General features: G+C 41.4%; 1 protein-coding gene across 8 annotated transcripts in view; it reads right to left on the bottom strand.

Moving 5' to 3' along the window:
- The window catches only part of PRDM10 (PR/SET domain 10), an 80,474-nt gene that overhangs the window by 40,259 nt on the left and 19,462 nt on the right, over window positions 1-20,753 (bottom strand). For 2 of the 8 annotated variants that reach the window (XM_083588366.1, XM_083588364.1), the window contains exons 2-5: window positions 17,830-18,012; window positions 16,202-16,366; window positions 12,774-12,833; window positions 2,669-2,824 (exon numbers count right to left, since the gene is read on the bottom strand). In XM_083588366.1, coding sequence (XP_083444492.1) covers window positions 2,669-2,824; window positions 12,774-12,833; window positions 16,202-16,366; window positions 17,830-18,012 — 564 coding nt within the window. Of the gene's footprint in view, window positions 1-2,668; window positions 2,825-10,495; window positions 10,584-12,773; window positions 12,834-16,201; window positions 16,367-17,829; window positions 18,013-20,166; window positions 20,546-20,753 lie in introns of those variants that run through there. The other 6 variants (XM_083588367.1, XM_083588368.1, XM_083588365.1 and 3 more) reach the window with 5 other exon arrangements.

Here is a 20,753-nt window from a genome sequence, read left to right as displayed (position 1 = left end):
GCTTCAATTTTTGCCTAGAGCAAGTAGGACAACTGGGTGGTATGAGAGATGGGTGGCAGGCAGCATGGCAGCTAAATCCTCTACTGCCACGTTGAATGTTGAAATGGATGCACGCTGGGCCGGCTCTACCATCAGGCCGATAGAGGCAGCTCCCTTGGGGAGTGGACACTAGGGGAAGAAGAGAAGTGTTGGAGGATAGCGCAGGGTGGATCACACAGGCTTCCATTTGCTCCCTAAGCTGCCCTGCTGCCATTGGACACTGCCACATTTCTGACTACAGGTGGGCTCAAATCTCATGTAGTTCACTCTCCACATTGTTCAGGCATAGGAGACAATTGCCAGGTGGGGAACTTTACTAAGTGTGTGAAAATATATCTCAGAACTATTAAGGGTCTGGTGAACTTGATTCTAGAACAGCTGGCTTCAAATGCTTTTGCAACCATGTACACAGTAGGCATCTTGAGCCAAGCCACCATCTCAGGTCTATTTGCTGTAAAGTGAGAGAATATCAAGAACCTGCTTTCACGAGACCAATGTCTTATTAAGCCTTGCAAAAAGTATTCAGCGCACTAATAATGATGGAGACTGGCAAGAAGGCGGCATTAAATCAGAAAAACCTTTGGCTCCCCAGAAAGGCTTTTTGCAACTCAGTTTACCCCTTTCCTTATTCCATCTCCAAGTGAAGCCACCCAGGGTCTCCATTTTCTGCTTTAATTAGTTTGACATTAAAATATGCCCTCAAAATGAACCTGGCTATAATTTTCTCACTCCATGAAAGCAAGAGAAAACAACACCAATGCACTCAAACACAGGGTTCGGTTAAGAGACTAGCTAATTAAAATCTAAAACCTTTGTAACAAAAAGCAACCTCCTAACTGCTTAAGGGCAATGGGTGCTCTAATTTTAAAGAGTGTTATATTTTATTTTCTATGAAGAGAAGAGTTAAATGCCCATAGTGCACTGCAGATGAGGCAGAAATCAGTATAATAGGTGTGTGTGGAGGGGGGAAGGGAATTGCTGTAAGAGAGCTTAAGGAACAGGCTACACACACACACACACACATCACAAAGCATTACAGTCTTTCAATAAGTTAGAAGTGAAACCTCAGTGCTAGGCATGCTTAGAGCTATGTATATTTGGCATTTAAATAAAATGAACCCAAATTCTGGGTCAAGGTAGCCAAAATGCTGCTTTTTCAAATAAACAAACAAATAAATTTGTGAGCTGAATAAATTATGCTAAATTCTTCAATCCGAATACATGGTGCAAATAAAAATCTGCCTATGCTGGTTTACTATACTTCTTCTAGGCCTAGCTGGAGAATAAAGTGGAACGCAGATGAATGAAGTCCCCACAGACTAGCTGCAGGAATGCTGGCTTCTGAGATTCCACAAGGCATTGCCAGATGTCTATTTAAGCTTATCTTCACAGTCAACAATAAGGACTAGACTTTTGTAAATCAAGAAAATCTTTAATAAAAAATACATTTTTTAAAAAAACAATAAGGACTAGAAACCTGGAGGGGTTTGCTCTTATTGCTTTTTATAACAGCTTATTGGAATGCTGAATTTTGCACTAAATAACAGAACTCCCTGAGGGTGTGGCATGACTGCAAAAGTATAGAATGCACATCAGCATTTTCCAAACCATGTTCTGAGAATGCTTATAGGAATTCTTCAATGGCAGATAGCCAATCTATAATCCAGCTTGCCCACCACTGTCAATCCTTTCTGTACTGACACAGGTAAATGTTCAAAAGACAGTTGAGCATAATTTACCGGGTGAGAGTTTCTGGTTAAATTATCAGTTGTGTGTTTTTTTTAAAAAATAATAATAATCTACCATGACTTGCCATGAATGAATCAGTTATCTCTTAGCCTCATTATTATTTAATTGTAAAATATTAATATTACTTGGTTGCTTTTGACCTGATCTTAGTGTAACTCTGCTGAGCAGTTTTAGAGTTTCTGCTAAGTTCCCTGATCTGTAGCCACTCAGAGGTAGATTTTTTACTGTATATGCAGCTTATTTTATCTAGTCCTATGAATTACACGTTTGATTGTTTTTAAAGTATATCCACCTTTACGAACAAGTTCCCCCGAGGGGGCTAACTACAAAAAAGGAAAGAAATAAAACAATAATACCGCACACAAAAGATGCAGCAGACAGTTTTTTTAAAAGGAGAGTCAAATTAAAACCAAACCACAAAGACCTTGTGAAATAAAACAGTTTTCAAGTCATATCCAAAAGCTGATAAAAAGGGGACTTACAGGGCACTGGGAAAGGGATTTTGCAAAGCTGGAGCCACCACAGAGGAAGCCACGTTCTAATCCCTGCTAATCTAATCTCCACCAGTAGTAGGTAAGAGAGCAGAGCCATTGAGGCAGATAGTAATATTAAGGTAGGGTGATGTGGGTTATCCTAATATATGTTTCACTGCTGATGCGATGCAGTGTGTAACTGGTGCTGCCCTTGCAGCCATCATTTTACCTCTGAGCTAACCCTCTTCCCCCTGCTATTTTACACCTGGCTCCAGGTGGCTTCTGAATGAACACAACAAAAGCCGACGCTCAAATTTCTATTGGTTTTGTTGGGTCCTGGTTTCTTTTAATGGGGGCATGAAATGGAGAGTTCAAATGTAAAAGCAGTGGGGCACCTGGCAACTTACTCTGTCTGCTTGAGGGTCCTGCTCCAGAGCCGCTGAGGGGTCGGCAACGCTGCCAAGCACAGAGAGGTGGGTGGGATTCGTGCTCTGAGCAGCAGCAGCAGCAGCAGCATCAGGAGGAGGAGGAGGAGGAGGAGTAGCAGGCAAGAGCACAGTTACCTAAAATCACAGGCACTCGTTTTAGTCCTGTGGCATCTCCATCATTCAGATTTGTCTGGCTACAGCAAGTCCTGCAAGCCAGGTCTTTTAGGTTGCAAAATACAGTATCCGAAAGGTGTCTGAATGGGTAGAGGTAGGTGTCAGTAATTGTTTAAAACAATGCAGATATAACACCCCACCCCCCATCCCTATGTGAGTTTCCTTTCTGCTATAAAAAAATAGTGGAGCTGCCTGTGTAACTGCTGTAAGTTAGGAACTAGAGGAAGTGGCCTTATCCTGAGTCATTCCTCTGGTCCATCTAGCTCAGAACTGTTGGCACTGACAGTGGCTCTCCATCACTACCTGGAGATACCAGGGATCGAACCTGCGACCTACTGTACGCAGAGAAGATGCTCTACCACTGAGCTACAGCCCTTCCCCAAGTTAATGTGGGCCTTTTCAAATGATCCAGTACAGGTCAGAAACAAGTTTTATTTATTTATTTTATTAAATGTGTACCCCGCGTTTCTTCCCAAAGCAGCCCAGGGTGGCATGCTTTGTAGAAGATGCCAGTTTGAGAAGGGCGAGGGAGTTGCCCGAGGCGTGCACAATGGCATGTTGCCAAATCTCATATTCCACAAATCCTCCTTTCCCTCTGGGTTGCTAACTGGGGAAGGGGGATGGCAACACCCCCCTCAAAGAGCCTGATTTCGACTAGAAGAAACCTTGTGCTGCTGTTGAACCCCATTCGAGAAGACGGTACCAGTGTGTCTCCCCTGGAAAATTGTTATTGCAAGATATATATTTAATCTTTCCAACATGCCAACCCTTAAAGCGTCAAATAGCTGTTCTCCCTTAGCCTTTTCAGCTTTATCTCCAGCATAGCTGGAAATCATGGCCGCAAAAGGCTCTATGGAATAAAGTGACCACAAATAAGGGGGGGGGGCAAAGTAGAAAGGGGCTGCCGTGAACAGAGTGATTTTTCCCTGTTGCCAGGCACACATCCACAAGGCATCATTAGCACACTTCCAGGTGTGCTGGCAGGGAGGAGTCAGCACAAAACCTGCCACTGCAGGGTATCAAAACAGCTTACAAGCAAAAACACTCTTAGTGAACTCTTGTTTCATCCCGGTTACATATGTTGGGAGAAATCAAGAGACGAATACACAAAGGCTTTTGAATACATATTTATTAAGATTTTACAAAACAAAGAATTCATCATTTCAAAATGTATCATTTCCATACATAAAGCTCAAGAAAAACAAAAATATATGACAGAAAAAAAGAAAAAAAAGAAAAATAGAAAAACAGAAAAAAGAAAAACACTCTTTCTTAGATTTATAAAGTTCCATGCCCCTCTGTCTTGACCTCCTCACATCCCCCTTTTTTGTGTTCCACTTTACTCCAATCAGATTCAGCAAATTCAAAACCTTGTTTCAACCATACTTAATGTTATATTCTAATTATTATGTCCCCATTTTCCATTTTTTTTAATCCGTACCTCATCTTATAAAATATGACATAATATTGTTCTGTTCATAACCCCTTATCCTTTTTTTCTTAGATTCTTCTTTTCACACACCTTTGACCAAAGTCACACAAACCCTGTTACTTTTACTTCCCACATCCTATTGACACTCAAAGATTTTACAGTGTTTTTGTAGATAGTCCTTAAACTTTTTCCAGTCCTGTTCCATCGATTCTTCTCCCTGGTCACGGATTCTGCCAGTCATTTCAGCCATCTCCATGTAGTCTATCACTTGCGTCTGCCATTCCTCCACGGTGGGTAGATCCTGTGTCTTCCAATATTTAGCTAAAAGTATTCTTGCTGCTGTTGTTGCATACATAAAGAATGTTCTATCTTTCTTTGACACCCATTGGCCAACTATGCCCAAGAGAAAGGCCTCTGGTTTCTTAGGGAAGGTACTTTTAAATACTTTCTTAAGTTCATTATATATCATTTCCCAGTAAGCCTTAACTCTTGGGCAAGTCCACCAGAGGTGAAAGAATGTTCCCTCAGCTTCTTTACATTTCCAACATTTGTTGTCAGGCAGGTGATAAATTTTAGCAAGCTTGACTGGGGTCATGTACCACCTATAAATCATTTTCATAATGTTCTCCTTTAAGGCAATACATGCCGTAAATTTCATACCGGTGGTCCACAACTGCTCCCAATCAGCAAACATAATATTATGACCTAGATCCTGCGCCCATTTGATCATTGCTGATTTGACCGTTTCATCCTGCGTGTTCCATTTCAACAGCAAGTTATACATCTTTGACAAAATCTTAGTTTTTGGTTCTAACAGTTCTGTTTCCAATTTCGATTTATCCACCTGGAAGCCATTTTTTCTATCCAAATTATAGGCCTCTCTTATTTGATAGTAATGAAGCCAGTCTCGCACTTTGTCTTTTAATTTTTCAAAACTCTGCAGTTTCAATCTGTCACCTTCTTGTTCCAAAATTTCCCAATATTTTGGCCATTTAGCCTCCATATTGAGCTTTTTCTGAGCCTTAGCTTCCATAGGTGACAACCACCTTGGGGTTTTACTTTCCAGCAGGTCTTTATATCTTATCCAGACATTAAACAAAGATTTTCTGAGAATATGGTTTTTGAATGCCTTATGAGCTTTAACCTTGTCGTACCAAAGATATGCATGCCACCCAAAAACATTATTAAAACCTTCCAAATCCAAAATGTCTGTATTTTCAAGAAGCAGCCAGTCTTTCAGCCAGCAGAATGCTGCTGATTCATAGTACAATTTAAGGTCTGGCAGGGCAAATCCACCTCTTTCTTTTGCATCAGTTAAAATTTTAAACTTAATTCTAGGTTTCTTGCCCTGCCAGACAAATCTAGAGATGTCTCTCTGCCACTTCTTGAAACAATCCATCTTGTCCAAAATTTGCAAGGATTGAAATAAAAATAGCATTTTAGGCAATACATTCATTTTTATAGCTGCAATTCGACCCAACAAGGAAAGCTTCAGGTTAGACCAGATTTCTAAATCTTTTTTAACTTCTGCCCAACATTTCTCATAGTTCTCTTTAAATAAATTCAAATTTTTCGCCGTCATATTAATCCCTAGGTATTTCACTTTCTTAACCACCGTTAAACCTGTTTCATTCTGAAACCTATCCTTTTCCATTGGAGTTAAATTCTTCTCTAATACTTTAGTTTTTACCCTGTTTAATCTAAATCCTGCCACATGACCAAATTCTTTAATCAATTCCAAAGCTCTTTTCATACTGGATTCCGGCTCCTGTAAAGTTAGAACCAAATCATCTGCAAAAGCTTTCAATTTATATTGTTTGGCTCCGACCTGAATACCTTTTACAAATCGGTCCCCTCTTATCATGTTTAGCAGCACCTCCAGGACCGAGATAAATAATAATGGAGAGATAGGGCAGCCCTGACGTGTTCCTTTTTCTATCCTAAAATCTTCAGTCACCACATTGTTTACAATCAATTTCGCTTTTTGTTCTGAATATATTGCTCCTATACCATTTTCGAACCCCTGACCCACTCCCATCCCTTTCAAATTTTTCTTCATAAAACTCCAAGAGATGTTATCAAAGGCTTTCTCCGCATCAATAAAAACTAAAACAGCTTTCGTGTTGATATTCCTTTGCAACAACTCCAGAATGTCAATTATATTCCTTGTGTTATCAGACAAGTGTCTGCCTGGAAGAAAGCCTGCCTGGTCCTTATGTATTACTTCCATTAATACTTTTTTAAGTCTGCTAGCTAAAATGTCTGCAAAGATTTTGTAATCCACATTCAAAAGGGAGATGGGACGGTAGTTCTTTAGTTGTGTCTTTTCAGCTTCTGTCTTGGGTATCAATGTGATGTATGCTTCTTTCCACGATTCAGGCGCCTTTTTCCCTTCCAAAATCTCATTGCACACCTCCTTTAATGGTTGAATTAAGAGATCTTTCAAAGTTCTGTAGTATTTGGAGGTTAGTCCGTCCGGTCCTGGAGATTTGCCCAGTTGCATGTTCTGAATGGCACCTTCAATTTCTTGTTCTGTGATTTGCTGGTTCAATACTAATTTATTTTCTGAAGATATTTTTTGTAATCCATTGGTTCTTAAGAATTGGTCTATCTCAGTTTCTTTCTGCGGCCCTTGCGTATAGAGTTGTTTAAAATATCTCTGAAAGCACCTTCTAATCTCCTCCGGGTTCTGTATGTTTTTTCCATTGATCTCAAGATTGGTGATCGTATTTAACTTCTGTCTTTTTTTTAGTTGCCACGCCAATAATTTCCCACATTTATTAGCTGACTCAAAAGTCTTTTGTCTCATTTGTTTAATTTTCCACTCTATTTCTTCATTAATCAATTTCATATATTGCACCTGATATAACTTAATCTCTCTTAGAATCTCTTTTGAGTTTGGTTTAACTCTTAACTTCTTCTCCCCTTGTTTTATTTTTTCCAAAATTTTCGTTTTCTTCTCATTTTGAGATCTCTTTTTTATTGCATTCTGTTGAATCAAGAACCCTCTCATGACCGCTTTGCTTGCGTCCCAAACCGTTCTTTTTTCAACCGTAGTTCTCATATTAATTTCAAAATAGTCTTTCAGAGTCTTTTGGGCCTTCCTTACGATATCTTGGTTTCTTAGTAAGGTGTCATTCATCCTCCATCTGAAGGAACCGATAGGTGTTAGTTTCATTTCCATCTTTACCGCATTGTGGTCGGAGCAGGTTTTTGGGCAGATTTCCACCTTTTTTATTTTAGGTGCCAGGCCTCTAGTTGTCCAAATTTGGTCGATCCTTGTCCATGTCATTTTGGCTTCAGAAAAGAATGTTCCTTCTCTACCTAGGGGATTTTTGGTCCTCCAAATATCAATTAAGTCCATATTGTCAGTCAGTTCAAAAAAGGTTTTTGGTAGTCTGCCCTCTTTCGTTATGGTCTGTCTTTGTGCTTTATCCATGTTCGTAGACACCACTCCATTCATGTCTCCCATCATAATAATATTGTTATAGTCAATAAAGTCCATCAACGTCTCATGCAATTTCTTGTAAAACTCTGATTTCCCCTCATTTGGTGCATAAATTCCTAAGATCAGAAATTTCTCTCCTTGCGTTTGGATTTCTATTGCCAGTATTCTTCCTTGTTCATCTTTAAAAAGAAGCTTTGGTGATAGGCTTTCTTTTGCATAAATTGCCACACCTCTCTTTTTAACCTTGTCTGATGAGATAAATTCTTGGCCTAATTTTTTATTAATTAACACTTTTCTGTGCAGCCTAATCACATGTGTTTCCTGCAAGCAAATTATGTCCAATTGTTCCTTTTTTAATAAATGAAAAACCTTCTTCCTCTTTTCCGGGGAGTTTAGACCGTTGGTATTCCAACTTAGTAGTTGCAGAGACATGTTGAGATGGTGTTATTTTCCTCCTGTTGCTCCCGGAAGTGACGTGTCTTCGAATACACAAAGGCTTTTGAAGCAGCACTAAGATTTCAATAGGTCTTTCCAAAAAAACAGCAGGGACCTCGATTATTATTTTATCAGCTAGAGTAGTTCAGGGAATTCTCACAGGAAGAGGGTACATGCAACACCTGCAGGGCTAGCAGCTGCTCTAATAAAATGATAACCACTCACAAACAAACTGGAAATCTCTCCATGGGAACATTTGGTTTGCCAAGAGTGCTGCTGTCTAAGCTGCACAGGGCCTTCAGCAAGAGGACTGAGGATACAGCGATAACGCACTCGTGACACTTGCATGCTTTTCCTATTATCATCAGTCAGCGTAAGGAATGCATGCACCAGTGTTAAATATACATGACCTGCATCGCATACGAATGGATATGTGTGTTTAGGCTGTTGCTACTCTTGACCACTGAAAGCCTGCTGAAATAACACACGCGCACAACAAGAAAGAGGCAGGGTGCAATTTGTTTCTTCTGGCCTCAAGAAAAGGGACTGGTGGAAAGACTTGGATGTCATACTGTTTTTACCACAGAACGGGAATGTAGCATGTTGCAGCCTTCACTTCATGCTGGTTAATGTCAAATATATGGCATTGGACTCTGTAGTCTGTGGACTCCTGTGTCTCGACTTTGAAAGGTTTGAGAGATGTTCATTCCTTTGGCCCACTCATTATGCATCTCGCTTTCCACAGTGAAATTATTGTATTGTACCAAGTTCTTTTGGTTATACTGCTCTGTAAAGCACCATATATAATGATGATACTAATAATAATAGGTTTAGGAAAAATGTGGAAAAATGGGCCTGTTTGTATATTCTGTCCCTACCGTTTGTGTTGAATCTGCCCCCCCCCCATAACTATTTACTACAAATTAAATGCAACATTCTTTTGATCCTGAATATTGTTTTTTATTCTTGTTTATAGTGAACATTCTATGCAATTTTTTTTTAAAAAAAAGCTTCATAGAAGCATAGAGTTTGAAGGGATAATAATAATAATAATAATAATAATAATAATAATTTATTTATACCCCGCCCATCTGGCTGGGTTTCCCCAGCCACTCTCAAGGGTCATCTAGTGCAACCCCCTGCAATGCAGGACTCCTGCTCACAGCTATCCCTGTATGAGCTCGAACCACCAACCTTCTGGTTAACAGAAGAAAGAGCTATCAATCTGTCAATCCTTTCCATGTCGAGGCCAGGTGTTTATTACATGCCCCCTTTCTCTTTTTCCATAAATTAATTCTTCTATTTTTGACCAAAATAACAGTCCAAACTTACATTAACATTTTTAAGAAATGCAAGCTTTATCAAACATTGATATAACAGGTGTATGTTGCCAGTAATTCACATGTATTCCTTCCCACCATCTTTTCTTCCTTTAAAACATCATTCATAGTTTTCAGCTTATTGTTCAGTCCTTCCACTGCTTCCATTTGCCTTTTTAGTGTTTGAAGCAAAAAGGATTCAAATTCAAAATGATTCTTCATGACACTTGCCTTAATAAACCCTGTCATGCTGCAATTCTCTGAATTTGTCTTTCTTATTTCTGCTCAATGAACACGCATCTGTTAAGCGTGTTTTTCTTTGTTGTTCTTTTTCGAAAATAAACCTGTATTTTTTGTTTGTTTGTTTTACTATGCTCCTAAACAGTTTGCTAACGTACATCCTCTCTTCTTCACTGCTGGGATTTTCCTATTGTTTTTATAGCTAACCTTGCATTATATGTTTCTTAGGATGCAATCCTGTACAGTACTTGAGATCTGCTTGCTGATGGGCTCTGGCAGAAGCCCCACAGCACCAGTAGCACTTAAGATGCTATTTAGGGGATACTTGAAGCTTTTGCTAGAAACTACTTTGGAAATCAAAAGAACCACCTGGGACTAGCAGGGAGATGGGACAGGATGACAGGAATGAACACACACACACAAACCCTCTCTGGGATCCTAATCCCGGACTCCCCTAACCCAGGCAAGGAACTTCCCAGCCCACTAGATCTCTCCCAGAATCATTGGCTAACCACTCCCTTTCTCCACCCTGACTTGGCCGGGCCACTCCCTGCAGGGCTCATGACAATGTGAACCTGATCTGAAACAGAGACTGCGTCCATTCAATTTACCAAAGGTCTTGTTCACTGCCCACAAGTGAGCTCTGGGCTTTACTGGATATGAGGTAGAGATACAATATTCCATTAAAAAAAAAAAAATGCCTGTGCTTCTCATATTTTTGTCTTTGGACCAACAGCCTGGCTACACATTACACTCACCAAATAGAAAACTGCCAGGCTATAGAGAGCTCTGAAGGCTTCCTCCCAACAGCTGGCAGTCAAGGAAAGCTGAAGGCACCTCACTTGAAGTCATACTAAAAAGGAAAGAGACATTCTAGTTATCTCATTCAGCTAATCACCCCAGCTGGTTGGGGAGCAGGGGAGATTAGATGAGAGAGATGAGAAAGAACCACAAAAGCCCACCTGGTAGCTACCTCTCTTTCTCTCTCAGTATGAATACGTATAAGCTAAAAACCCTCCCTTAACTGTCAGGAGGGAGGCTGGAAAATTCAGAGCCACCAGAATCTGGCTGCTTTTTGCTTGGTGAGGGTAGCATGAGGCCAAGCACTAAAGCATCAAACCATTTATTTGGGGAAATCCCATCCAAAAAAACACCCTAGTGTCTTCTAATCAGTGGTGGGTTCACACCTATAGTACCAGAGGTTTCTAGAATATTAACTGAAATGTATCGTCTCACTTTATAAGTCGCTAACACAGCTATCAAATCATTTCAAGTACTACTTCCACAAACCTGTGTTGTACATAGTGGTTTAGGACTGAAAGGATCTCAAGCCTTGGACCTTAACCATCCCGTTTCCTGTGCCATGGCAGATTAAATGAGAAGCTAGTCCTTTTCAAATACAGGGTCCCCCCCTCCCTTTTGCATCCTCAAATCCTCACATCCCCAGTCCTCAATTTCATGCTACTCCTAGTCAATTTCACACTAGTGAGCACATCAAGCACAAAACTAGGACTATATACATCAGACACAGCAGCAAGTAATTGGAATTTTTAGCTTTTACAGTTATATCCCAAATAAAAACTCGAAAAAGCTTCTGCCTGTATAAACGAGGAAATGCTGTTATCTCCCAATTATGTGGGTGTACAAACAAAACAATAAAACAGGTTGGGGGTTTGTTTGTTTGTTGATAACTTAAATGAAAGATATAGTAGTATTTTTTCAGAACAGGAAATCTTAGTTAAGCAGTCCTCTTAACATTCTTAAAACTGACCTTACAGGACATTCTTTAGACCAGGGGTTGTCAACCTGGTCCCTACTGCCCACTAGTGGGTGTTTCAGGATTCTAGGTGGGCGGTAGGGGGTTCTAGGGCACGAGCTGAATCCTCCTTCCATCGAGCACTGGTGGGCGGTAAGGAAATTTTACCATCCAGAAAGATGCAATATGGGCGGTAGGTATAAAAAGGTTGACTACCCCTGCTTTAGACACTAGGTGGCCTTTCGTCATGTTAGCTGGCCCAAGGAAGAGCACCTTAACAATTTAAGAAGACGCCTGCTGAATTAAGCCAAAGGCCCACCTATTAACCCAGGATCCTGTTCTCACAGTAGCCAGCCTGATGCCTGTGGGAAGTCCATGAGCAGGACCTAAGCGCAGCAGCAGCTCTTCCCACTTAGGATTGCCAGTAACTGGCATTCAGAGGCATATGACAGCCATTGATAGCCTTATCCTCTATCAATTGGTCCAACCTTTTAAAGCCACCCAAGTTGGTGGCCACCTCTAATCTTGCAGTAGGGAGTGAAATTCGTAGTTTAGCTGTGCCCTATGTGAAGAAGTACAGTGGTACCTCGGATTGCAAACACTTCGGGTTACAAACGCTTCAGGTTACAAACTCCACTAACCCAGAAGTAGTTCCTCGGGTTGCAAACTTTGCCCCAGGATGAGAACGGAAATTGCGCACTGGCGGCATGGCAGCAGCAGGAGGCCCCATTAGCGAAAGCGCACCTCAGGTTAAGAACGGTTTCGCATTAAGAACGGACCTCTGGAACAAATTAAGTTCATAACCCAAGGTACCACTGTACTTTTATTATTTTTTTGTCCTGAAACTTCCAACATTCAGCTCCACTAGCTTTCTGCACACCTTCTCTACAGAGCTATCATAGAACTGCAGAGTTGGGAGGGACACTGAGGATCATCTAAGTCCACCCCCCTGCAGTGCAGGAATATGCAGTTGTCCCAGAAGGGGATCAAACCTGCAACCTTGGCATTATCAGCACCATGCTCTAACCACCTGAGCTATCCACTCACTTACCATTTTTCTAAACTGAAAATTTAGGTTTCTCTGTGATTGCCACTGTGCTAGAACTGCATGACTATGGTAGGAAACAAATAAGTCCCTTCAGAAAAGTGAATGTACATTCACGCCAATCCCACTATAATCTCTCGTTGAACAGGTTTTGCAGAGACAAGAACAGGACAAAATAAATGCATAGCCCATCAACAGACGCATGTAAAGCTCAACCGAAAAGCCTGAACCTTACCTGCTGTGTTGCTGCATCCTGCTGGACGTATGCCACTTGGGACGGGTCTGTAAACAAAGTCTGAACAAAATAATAAAGAATGATTAAGAGGGTCTCGGTAACACTTGGTTATGCGAAACTCACAGTGACAGAACAAACTTGCTGAAAGGAAAGTGGCATTGGACAAATGGCTGATTTCATTCAATTTCCATAAGGCCAGTTACCTTGGCCACTACAGTGTATTTATGAAATGCAGTCTTAATGCCAACAGTCCACCTATAAAGTGTGAGGTGGACTTCTGAAGGGTGTAAGCAAAGCACAAAGCACTTGCAATTGAAGCTGCAACATGCTAGGGAATGTGTTCAGAAAGGACTCGTAACGGTGTCCTACATGCCAGGTAATGAAATTCCTGCTGATTTATTGTCCAAGGTTGTTCCAAGGGGTCAACACTGTACCTATATACAGAAGTTGGGTTTGTACTGAGATTGTACTAACACGCTGCCCAGTGGTGTTCACAGAAAGGAGGAGGATGTTAGTTTCTGTTTCCTCACTGTGCAGCTGCTTGCAGTCATAGGACTCTGTTTACATTCATTTTTTTTTTAATAATAATTTTTATTAACTGGCCAATCACATCAGATTAAATCACATCACATAAATTCCGAATTACAAAGCCAAATTTTAAATTTTGTTGGGGGGACCCATACTTCAAGATCCGAAGGGGAATTCTGAGCATCTTCTTGCTACTGCGTTAATGTCCAAATCAGTCCAGACAAAGTTCATAATTCTATCCCATCTTATCTTGCTGTTTCCACACCACATCTTGTTCATATAATTTCTCTTTTTTCTTTATGATCTCTTCTGATAGTCTCCTTAAGCCGATAAACACCAATAGTAATAATAATCCTGTGTGAATTTTCCGTTCTTCCAATCCTCAAATCAAGATGGTTTCCATATATCATGTCCTTCATAGATAACATCGCTCTTTCCATCATAATCTTGCGAAACTGTCGCTCTTAAGTCCCACTGAGGAGTTTAATCCACAATATATAAACAGCTTGTTTCTCTCTTTCTCCTCCCAGACTCAAGACCTCCGACAGAGCTTCCCAATATGGCAACGGCATTTTTAACTGTGTCATTTCAAAGCTCTTATACCTTCCAGGCTCTTCTTGAAACATGCTTTGGTTCGAAAGTTTATCTCCACACAGCCTTAAATCCACAGCTTAAGTCCTTAAAACGACATTTCTGACTCTTAAGGGGAGGGGATTCTTGTTTAATCACATAAGAAAAGAAAGGAAAGTTTTTTCCCCCTCCCCCATCAGTCATTTGCTGTACCGTGTCTTAGCGTATCTTCTCATGTTTTATTCTTGTCTTGTTTTATCAGAGATCTCTTCTGTTAGCAGTCTTTACTCCCCCTTCTTCCTTGAAGTATGTGCAATTCGTCTTGTCCAAATTGTTTCTTTTGAAGTTCTTGCAACTAGTGGCGCGAATCAGGGACGGCGTCCAGGAGTGCCGAAATCCCACAGGAGGGCTTTGTGCCTAGTGCCCCCATCCCCACAAATTTGGGGGCGGTATAGGGCACAGCAGGCAAGGGCCGTCCCCCCCCCCACCATCCTGGGGGGGTTAAGGAGGCTAATTACCCCCATCATAGCCTCCAAATTACCTCGTGTGGGTCGGAGAGATGTTATTGTCAGCCATCTTCCGATGCGCCCCCTAGTGGCCCCCCCAGGACTCTGTTTACATGCCACAGGGTCCAGATACTGTTGGATTCTCACGGGAAAGGGAGATGGGATGTGACGTTACTGGTTTCCTGTTTCCTTTGTTCCTTTGCTTTCTTTGTTCAGTTGCTCTCTGCTTCTCACAGATAGGAGATGTATATTTCTTTGCTCTCTGTATAGCTTAGTAATGAAGTATGGCAATGTAGCCCATACTATCTCATCCTTCCGTTGTGGACTTTGTTGTTTTAATGCTCTGCTGGGAGGGCTCGGAGGAAGATGAGCCTTATCAGCTCAGACGACCGGAGCTGAAATCCCAATAGTGGTGGTGTTACATTGACAGAGCAGCTTCCATCTCGAAAGCACTTAACACAAATTCCAAATTGTAGCAGGTTGTTTGCACGTGCTTTCGCTCTCTCTCTCTACGTCAAGACTCAAGAGCACTCACATTAAAGCTTAAAAGCAAAATCCTGCTTGACAATTTAAGCCAAGGGGTAAAGAAGTAGAAGGACCTGATTAAAACAGGAACAGTAAAGCACCCAAATGAAGTGCAATTAAGATGGGGGGGGGGGAGAAATAGGAATGGGCAGCGTAAGGATATACTGGGATTTGGGAATTTAGTAGGCTACTGTTACCAGCAGCTATATGGTTTGTCTAAATTAGAACAGTGGTTCTCAAACCATGTTCCTGGGGTTCGTTAACAGCTTTTTAGAGGTCTCCCAACGAGAAGATCAGTAACAAGAGATACGCTCTCCTGAAAGACAGCTTTCCAACCACTACTGATCTTCCTCAGCAATGTGCAAACACAGAAGGGTTGAGTGTGATGTTGCATTTCCATCTAGAAAGTACTAACACAAATTCCAAAGTGTACCAAGTTGTTTGTGGTTTCTCGCTCACGTGAGCCACTGGAGAATCCAAACAAGTCTGATCAGTAAAGATGCAAAGTGCTGTTGCTCAGCAGCACTGCAATGCCTTGCATGCAAAAGGTCCAAGGTTCGATTGGTGGCATCTCTAGGCAAGACCGCCATCTGAAACCCTGCAGAGCTGCTGCCAGTCAGTGTAGGCAGTACTGAATTAGCTAACCAGTGGTCTGACTTGTTGTCAAGGCAGCTAGCTCCCTGTGTTTCCCCCCCCCCCTATAAATGTGCACCCTAGAACAGGGTCCAAGGTCCTCCGCAATGCACAAGTAATGCATACAGCATGCAAACAAATCATTGTTTCAAATATTTCCTAAAGGCACAAAGTTGGAAAACCTATCAATAGATTTGTCCAGTTCAAGTCTACGGACTAGTACAATTGTTAGAAAAATACAAGTTTCAATGCCCGAATTATTAGTAGTTTCCTAAACTTGGCTATGCAAATAAGGAATCTGAAAAGAATGGATTAGGAACCCCCTTGTTTTACAGAACACTGTGATGGCTGATATTGTTGCGCTGATTACTCATGTCATCTTTTGAAGGGGAAAAAAAGGCTAAATTATTCCAGTTTCAGAGAAGCGAAATGGACAGGGCTTCATACTCAATAGCCTCCCAGCATTTTTTGATTAAAACATCTGCACTCTCATTTAGCATGAAAAGTCCAAACTCCCCCTTCGCCAATGGCTAGATGATTATGCACAGCTGAGGACTATTAGGCATTCACACAGCTTTGCAGGCAGCTGGCCCAAGTTCTGAATGAAATTATTGCTCTTTGCAGCCACGAGTAGACAAGAGACAGGGGATGTGAGATGTCACATGCCTGAGTGGCTTCCACGGGGTGGATGTACACCAGTGTATGCTCCGAGGTGTCCACAGAGGTGTAAGATGTGCCGTCGGCAGTGTAGACCACCTGCTGTGAAGGACGGTCCTGATCATCGCTGTACACAATCTGAGCCACAGTTCCACCTTCAGGGACAAAGTGGACCTGGAGAAAGGGAAGGTGAACAGGGGCAGAGAAGAAATGTCAGGAAGTGTCCAGACACAAAGCTGTGCATAAGAATGTACGGTAACACTTACATATGTACAGGCTACTCCCAGCTCATGTGGGGGTTACATTTCAAGGCACTGTGTGTGTCAGTGCAATCATGTATATCTGAAACACCATTGAAAAAGCCTGCAAACACACACTAAACCTCTGAAAACCCCTGAAAAAAACAACCTTAAAAACCAGTAGCACTTACCAGACTGGTCAAACTCCACACTCCTTCCAAACCTCCCTGTTCAAACAGCAACTCTCCAGAGGCCTCAACAGTCAGTGCAAGGGCTCCTGGTTTTGCTAGGCACTGTTTGTGCGCCTTTTTTGCCCCTTCTGGGCTCTTCTAGTGCTGTTTTTGCACTTTATATTCACTTCTTGGTTCAGCACAATGCACGCTTGTGTGGTTCCGTGTCAACTGCATGCACATAAATGGGGAGTTGCCTGTGTATCCCTAGTAATATTCCAGACTACACTGGCAACTCATACAGAATCAGCTCAGAAAAAAACCAAAACTAGGTGAATAAGAAAGCCTAACCTAAAAAATGCCACTTTTGTTGAAAATTGGGCACTGAAATCACTAACAGTTCAGTCCAAGACCCAGTTCAACTGGGATATTTTGAACGAAATCAGTTTAGTACCATTGAGGTCAATTACAGCTGTCTTGTTTCCTAAAAGGCTGTGCACCTCTATCAGCTTCATAGTACATAAAAATCCAATACATATAATACTTGCAGGCATGTAGGTGAAGGGAAAGAAACTAGGCCTGTTGGATATCTACCTGTTATGCAGCTTATAAAAGCACAAATCCTGTATCAAGGGAAAAGGGGACAACCCAAGGATACCTGGACCAAATGAAATTTGAGCCTAATTGTTAATCTTCAATGGCTCTACCAATACAAACCAGTCCTCAACAACTATTTTGTGAAGTACAGCTATTAAGTTATAAATGACAGAATGTGCTATCCTCAAACCCTCCGGTTCCTCTCTTATCTAAGTATGTACAGTATTATTTTATATATGTATAAGAAATACAACGTAACTTTTTTAAAGTAATGTAAACTGCTAAGATTCATGGGAAAGGTGATATTTCTAATAAGCTGGAACACAAATGATAATGTCTCTTTTCTTTCTTGTGTTATAGCCACTTTAAAAAAAAAATTTTAAAAACCCCAACATATTTTATTTGGTGTATCTGAAATCTTAGGAGAACTTCATAGAACAAAATCTATAGCCAGGGAAATTTCTGTATCATGCAAAAATCAAACCCTCAAGACAGCTTCACATATATCCAATAACAATCTACACACACAAATCCCTATAAGAAGCAGGTTGAGCTACTGCAAGGATGCCCTATTCATATACACAGACTGCATGAACATCAGCAGTTAGGAAATGCAATAAGCACTAGTCACCTGAGCAGTATTCTGTTCCTGCTCAGCTGATTCAGACCACACCTGTGCCGTTTCCTCTTTCAAGTCGATGTCGTCCCTGCTGTCGGGCTCCATAGTGTGATAACTAATTATCGAAACTGAGTTTGGCTGAAAAGATTCATCTGGCTGTTTTGTCTTGAGACAAGGTAACCTTCTGTACCATAGCTATACAGAAAGAGAGGGGAAGAGAATATATATATATATCAAAGAACTGCACACTTTACAGTAATACAAAGGGAACCATGAAACTTGACCACCCACTATACAAATAAAAAATCCAGCTCCCTAGGCTTCATTGGGCTCTAGTGTGGAGCTATACAGAAAGGGAATAGCTCAGTTGTCCGTGGCTGAGAGAGAGAGAGAGAGAGAGAGAGGGAGAGCACAAAACTAGATGCTGCAATCAGTCACCATGAGCAGCTGGGCAGGTTTAGCTGCCACTGCAGTAGTGTCTCCAAGTTCACCCTGAGAATTTCTGAAATATACAAACACTTTTCCACACACACAACCTTTGGCGGGCACAGTGATGGGCATCTTGCTTCTACCATAACAATACAAATCCTTATTTATGTAAATATAATCAGAGCTTTGGCACCTTTCCCAAGAGATGCTCATACCAGTGTCAGTTTCCTATATCAGTAGTGGGCAGGGAGCAGGATAGATCTATAGTACATCTCTGGGTGATTTGATCAGCAAGGGTTTTGACTTTCAAACATTCAATAATAACAGCAACAAAATAACTTGACACCACCAAATTTTGCTGAAAGAAAGAAATCCTGGGGTAACTTGGGAGTAGGGTTTTGAATGTAAGGACTGTGAGCTCCATTCAGTTCTGGTACTCAGAACAAAAGTCTGGGTTTAGGGGGTGTGTGTGTGTGTGTGTGTGTGTGTGTATGTATTTTGTATGTATTTTGCACCTGGCACTAGGTAATGGACTCCGAGTGTGTGTGTTTGTGTAATGAATGAGAGAAAACTAAAGCAGATCCTTCAAGCTTGATGTCTGCCCATCCCTGTCCTAGATCTCGAATACGGTGTCACGCAAACCCAAGCTGAACATGTTCTAATGTTCATGTTTTTGTGTTCTTAGAAATACATACCCTCCAACATTTCTCTGATGAAAATAGAGACCTCCCATCCCATAATGATAATTTTACTATTTATACCCCCACACATCTTACTGGATTGCCCCAACCACTCTGGGCGGCTTCCAGCATATATAAAACCATAATAAAACATTTTTAAAAACCTTCCCTATACAGTGGTACTTTGGGTTACATTCGCTTCAGGTTACAGACACTTCAGTTTACAGACTCAGAAATAGTACCTCGGGTTAAGAACTTTGCTTCAGGATGAGAACAGAACTCATGCTCCGGTGGCACGGTGGCAGCAGGAGGCCCCATTAGCTAAAGTGGCGCTTCAGGTTAAGAACAGTTTCAGGTTAAGAACGGACCTCCAGAACGAATTAAGTACTTATCCCGAGGTACCACTGTACTGTACAGGATTGCCTTTAGACGGCTCGGGGGTTGGATAACTCCATACCCTCCAACATTTCTCCAATGAAAATAGGGGCACCCTAAAGAAAATGGGGACATTCAAGGATCAAATCAGAAACCAGGACAGCTTATCTAAATCAGGGATGTCCCTGGAAAATAGTGACACTTGAAGGGTCTGGAAATATCAACCACCTTCCGGTATGTGAAGGCCACAGTGCTGTTTTCCTGTTGCCAGTTATGATGATTGGCAATTGACAGCAAGCATCCAACGCCGGCTAGTCCCAAGAACAGAAACAAAAATAAATCCCTGGTGTCACTTGTGAAAGTATACTCCGTTATTCAATCCTGAAGCATTTAGAATGCAGCATACATTTAAGAGGAGCACAAACTGTTGTATTGAACAGTGATGTTAGGCCTGGCAGAGACAGACACCTGATTCAATTATTTGCCCTGATTGATGCTGCACTCCCCTAACAGGGAGGCAAATAGAGTTTACAAATAAGTTGTTCCTACCCATTTGCATTCCCCAAATCAAAGCGAATCTCCAGCAGACTGAAAGCCAGATTTGCATGGAAAGTCAAGACGCAGTACTGTACTTGCTTTCATGCTGTCCAGGAGGGGGTGCTCCATAGCAACGAAGTTTGCAGCTTATTTGCAGGGGGGAGGAAACAACCAGCGGACTTGTTCACACACTAGGTGCTATTTCACTGAGCAAATTATCTGATTATAACTAGCGTTATCCTGTTTCAAATGAGCTCATTCGATGCAACATTTCACATTCATGAATGACATTTGGAAGTTATGCAGATTACCGTTCCAAAATAACTACCTCTCGTATGTGCTCATTAGATGATGCTGAAGAGTCATCATGTAAGCATGAAATGTTACATTGAAACTGGCCTGTTGTTGTTGTTTGTTGTTGTTATTTTTTTGAAAAAACACACCCTTCAGTCCCTAATTGACCTGTTTTTATTTTTCTAGTTCAGCGTTTAACCAGCCCCTCCGCTCAGGGGCTGCTCTCCCTCCTGATCCCAATTGTGCAGCAGTCTCTCTTGGCAGCTGAAATGCTGAGAAAGAGAGAGAATTAAAAATGAAGCTTAAATTCCAATTTACGTAAGCTCGGGAATCTTGACAAATTGCTTCCATGTACGGCTTTATCCACCCCTTGCGATTTCAACCACACGCCTCAATCTGCCACTGGGAATCTCAGAAGTGTAATTTACAGCTCTGCTGATTGGTTTAGACAGTCATTCAGCACCTTTCCAGTCCTTCGTCTCCAGTGTCATTATTAAATCACAGACTTAGGAATTAGTGCAAGGCTGAGGCCATTTGATTTTCGGCAAGTCCAATTAACTTTATTTTATACTGACTGGCTGGCTGAGCTGATCTAATAGTTAGCAACCCTTGCCAATGCAC

The sequence above is a fragment of the Podarcis filfolensis genome, assembly GCF_964270895.1.
Source record: "Podarcis filfolensis genome assembly, chromosome: 15".
NCBI classification, from domain to species: Eukaryota; Metazoa; Chordata; class Lepidosauria; order Squamata; family Lacertidae; genus Podarcis; species Podarcis filfolensis.
The sequence above is the reverse complement of the archived record's forward strand: the minus strand, read 5'-3'. Positions and strand labels throughout refer to the sequence as shown.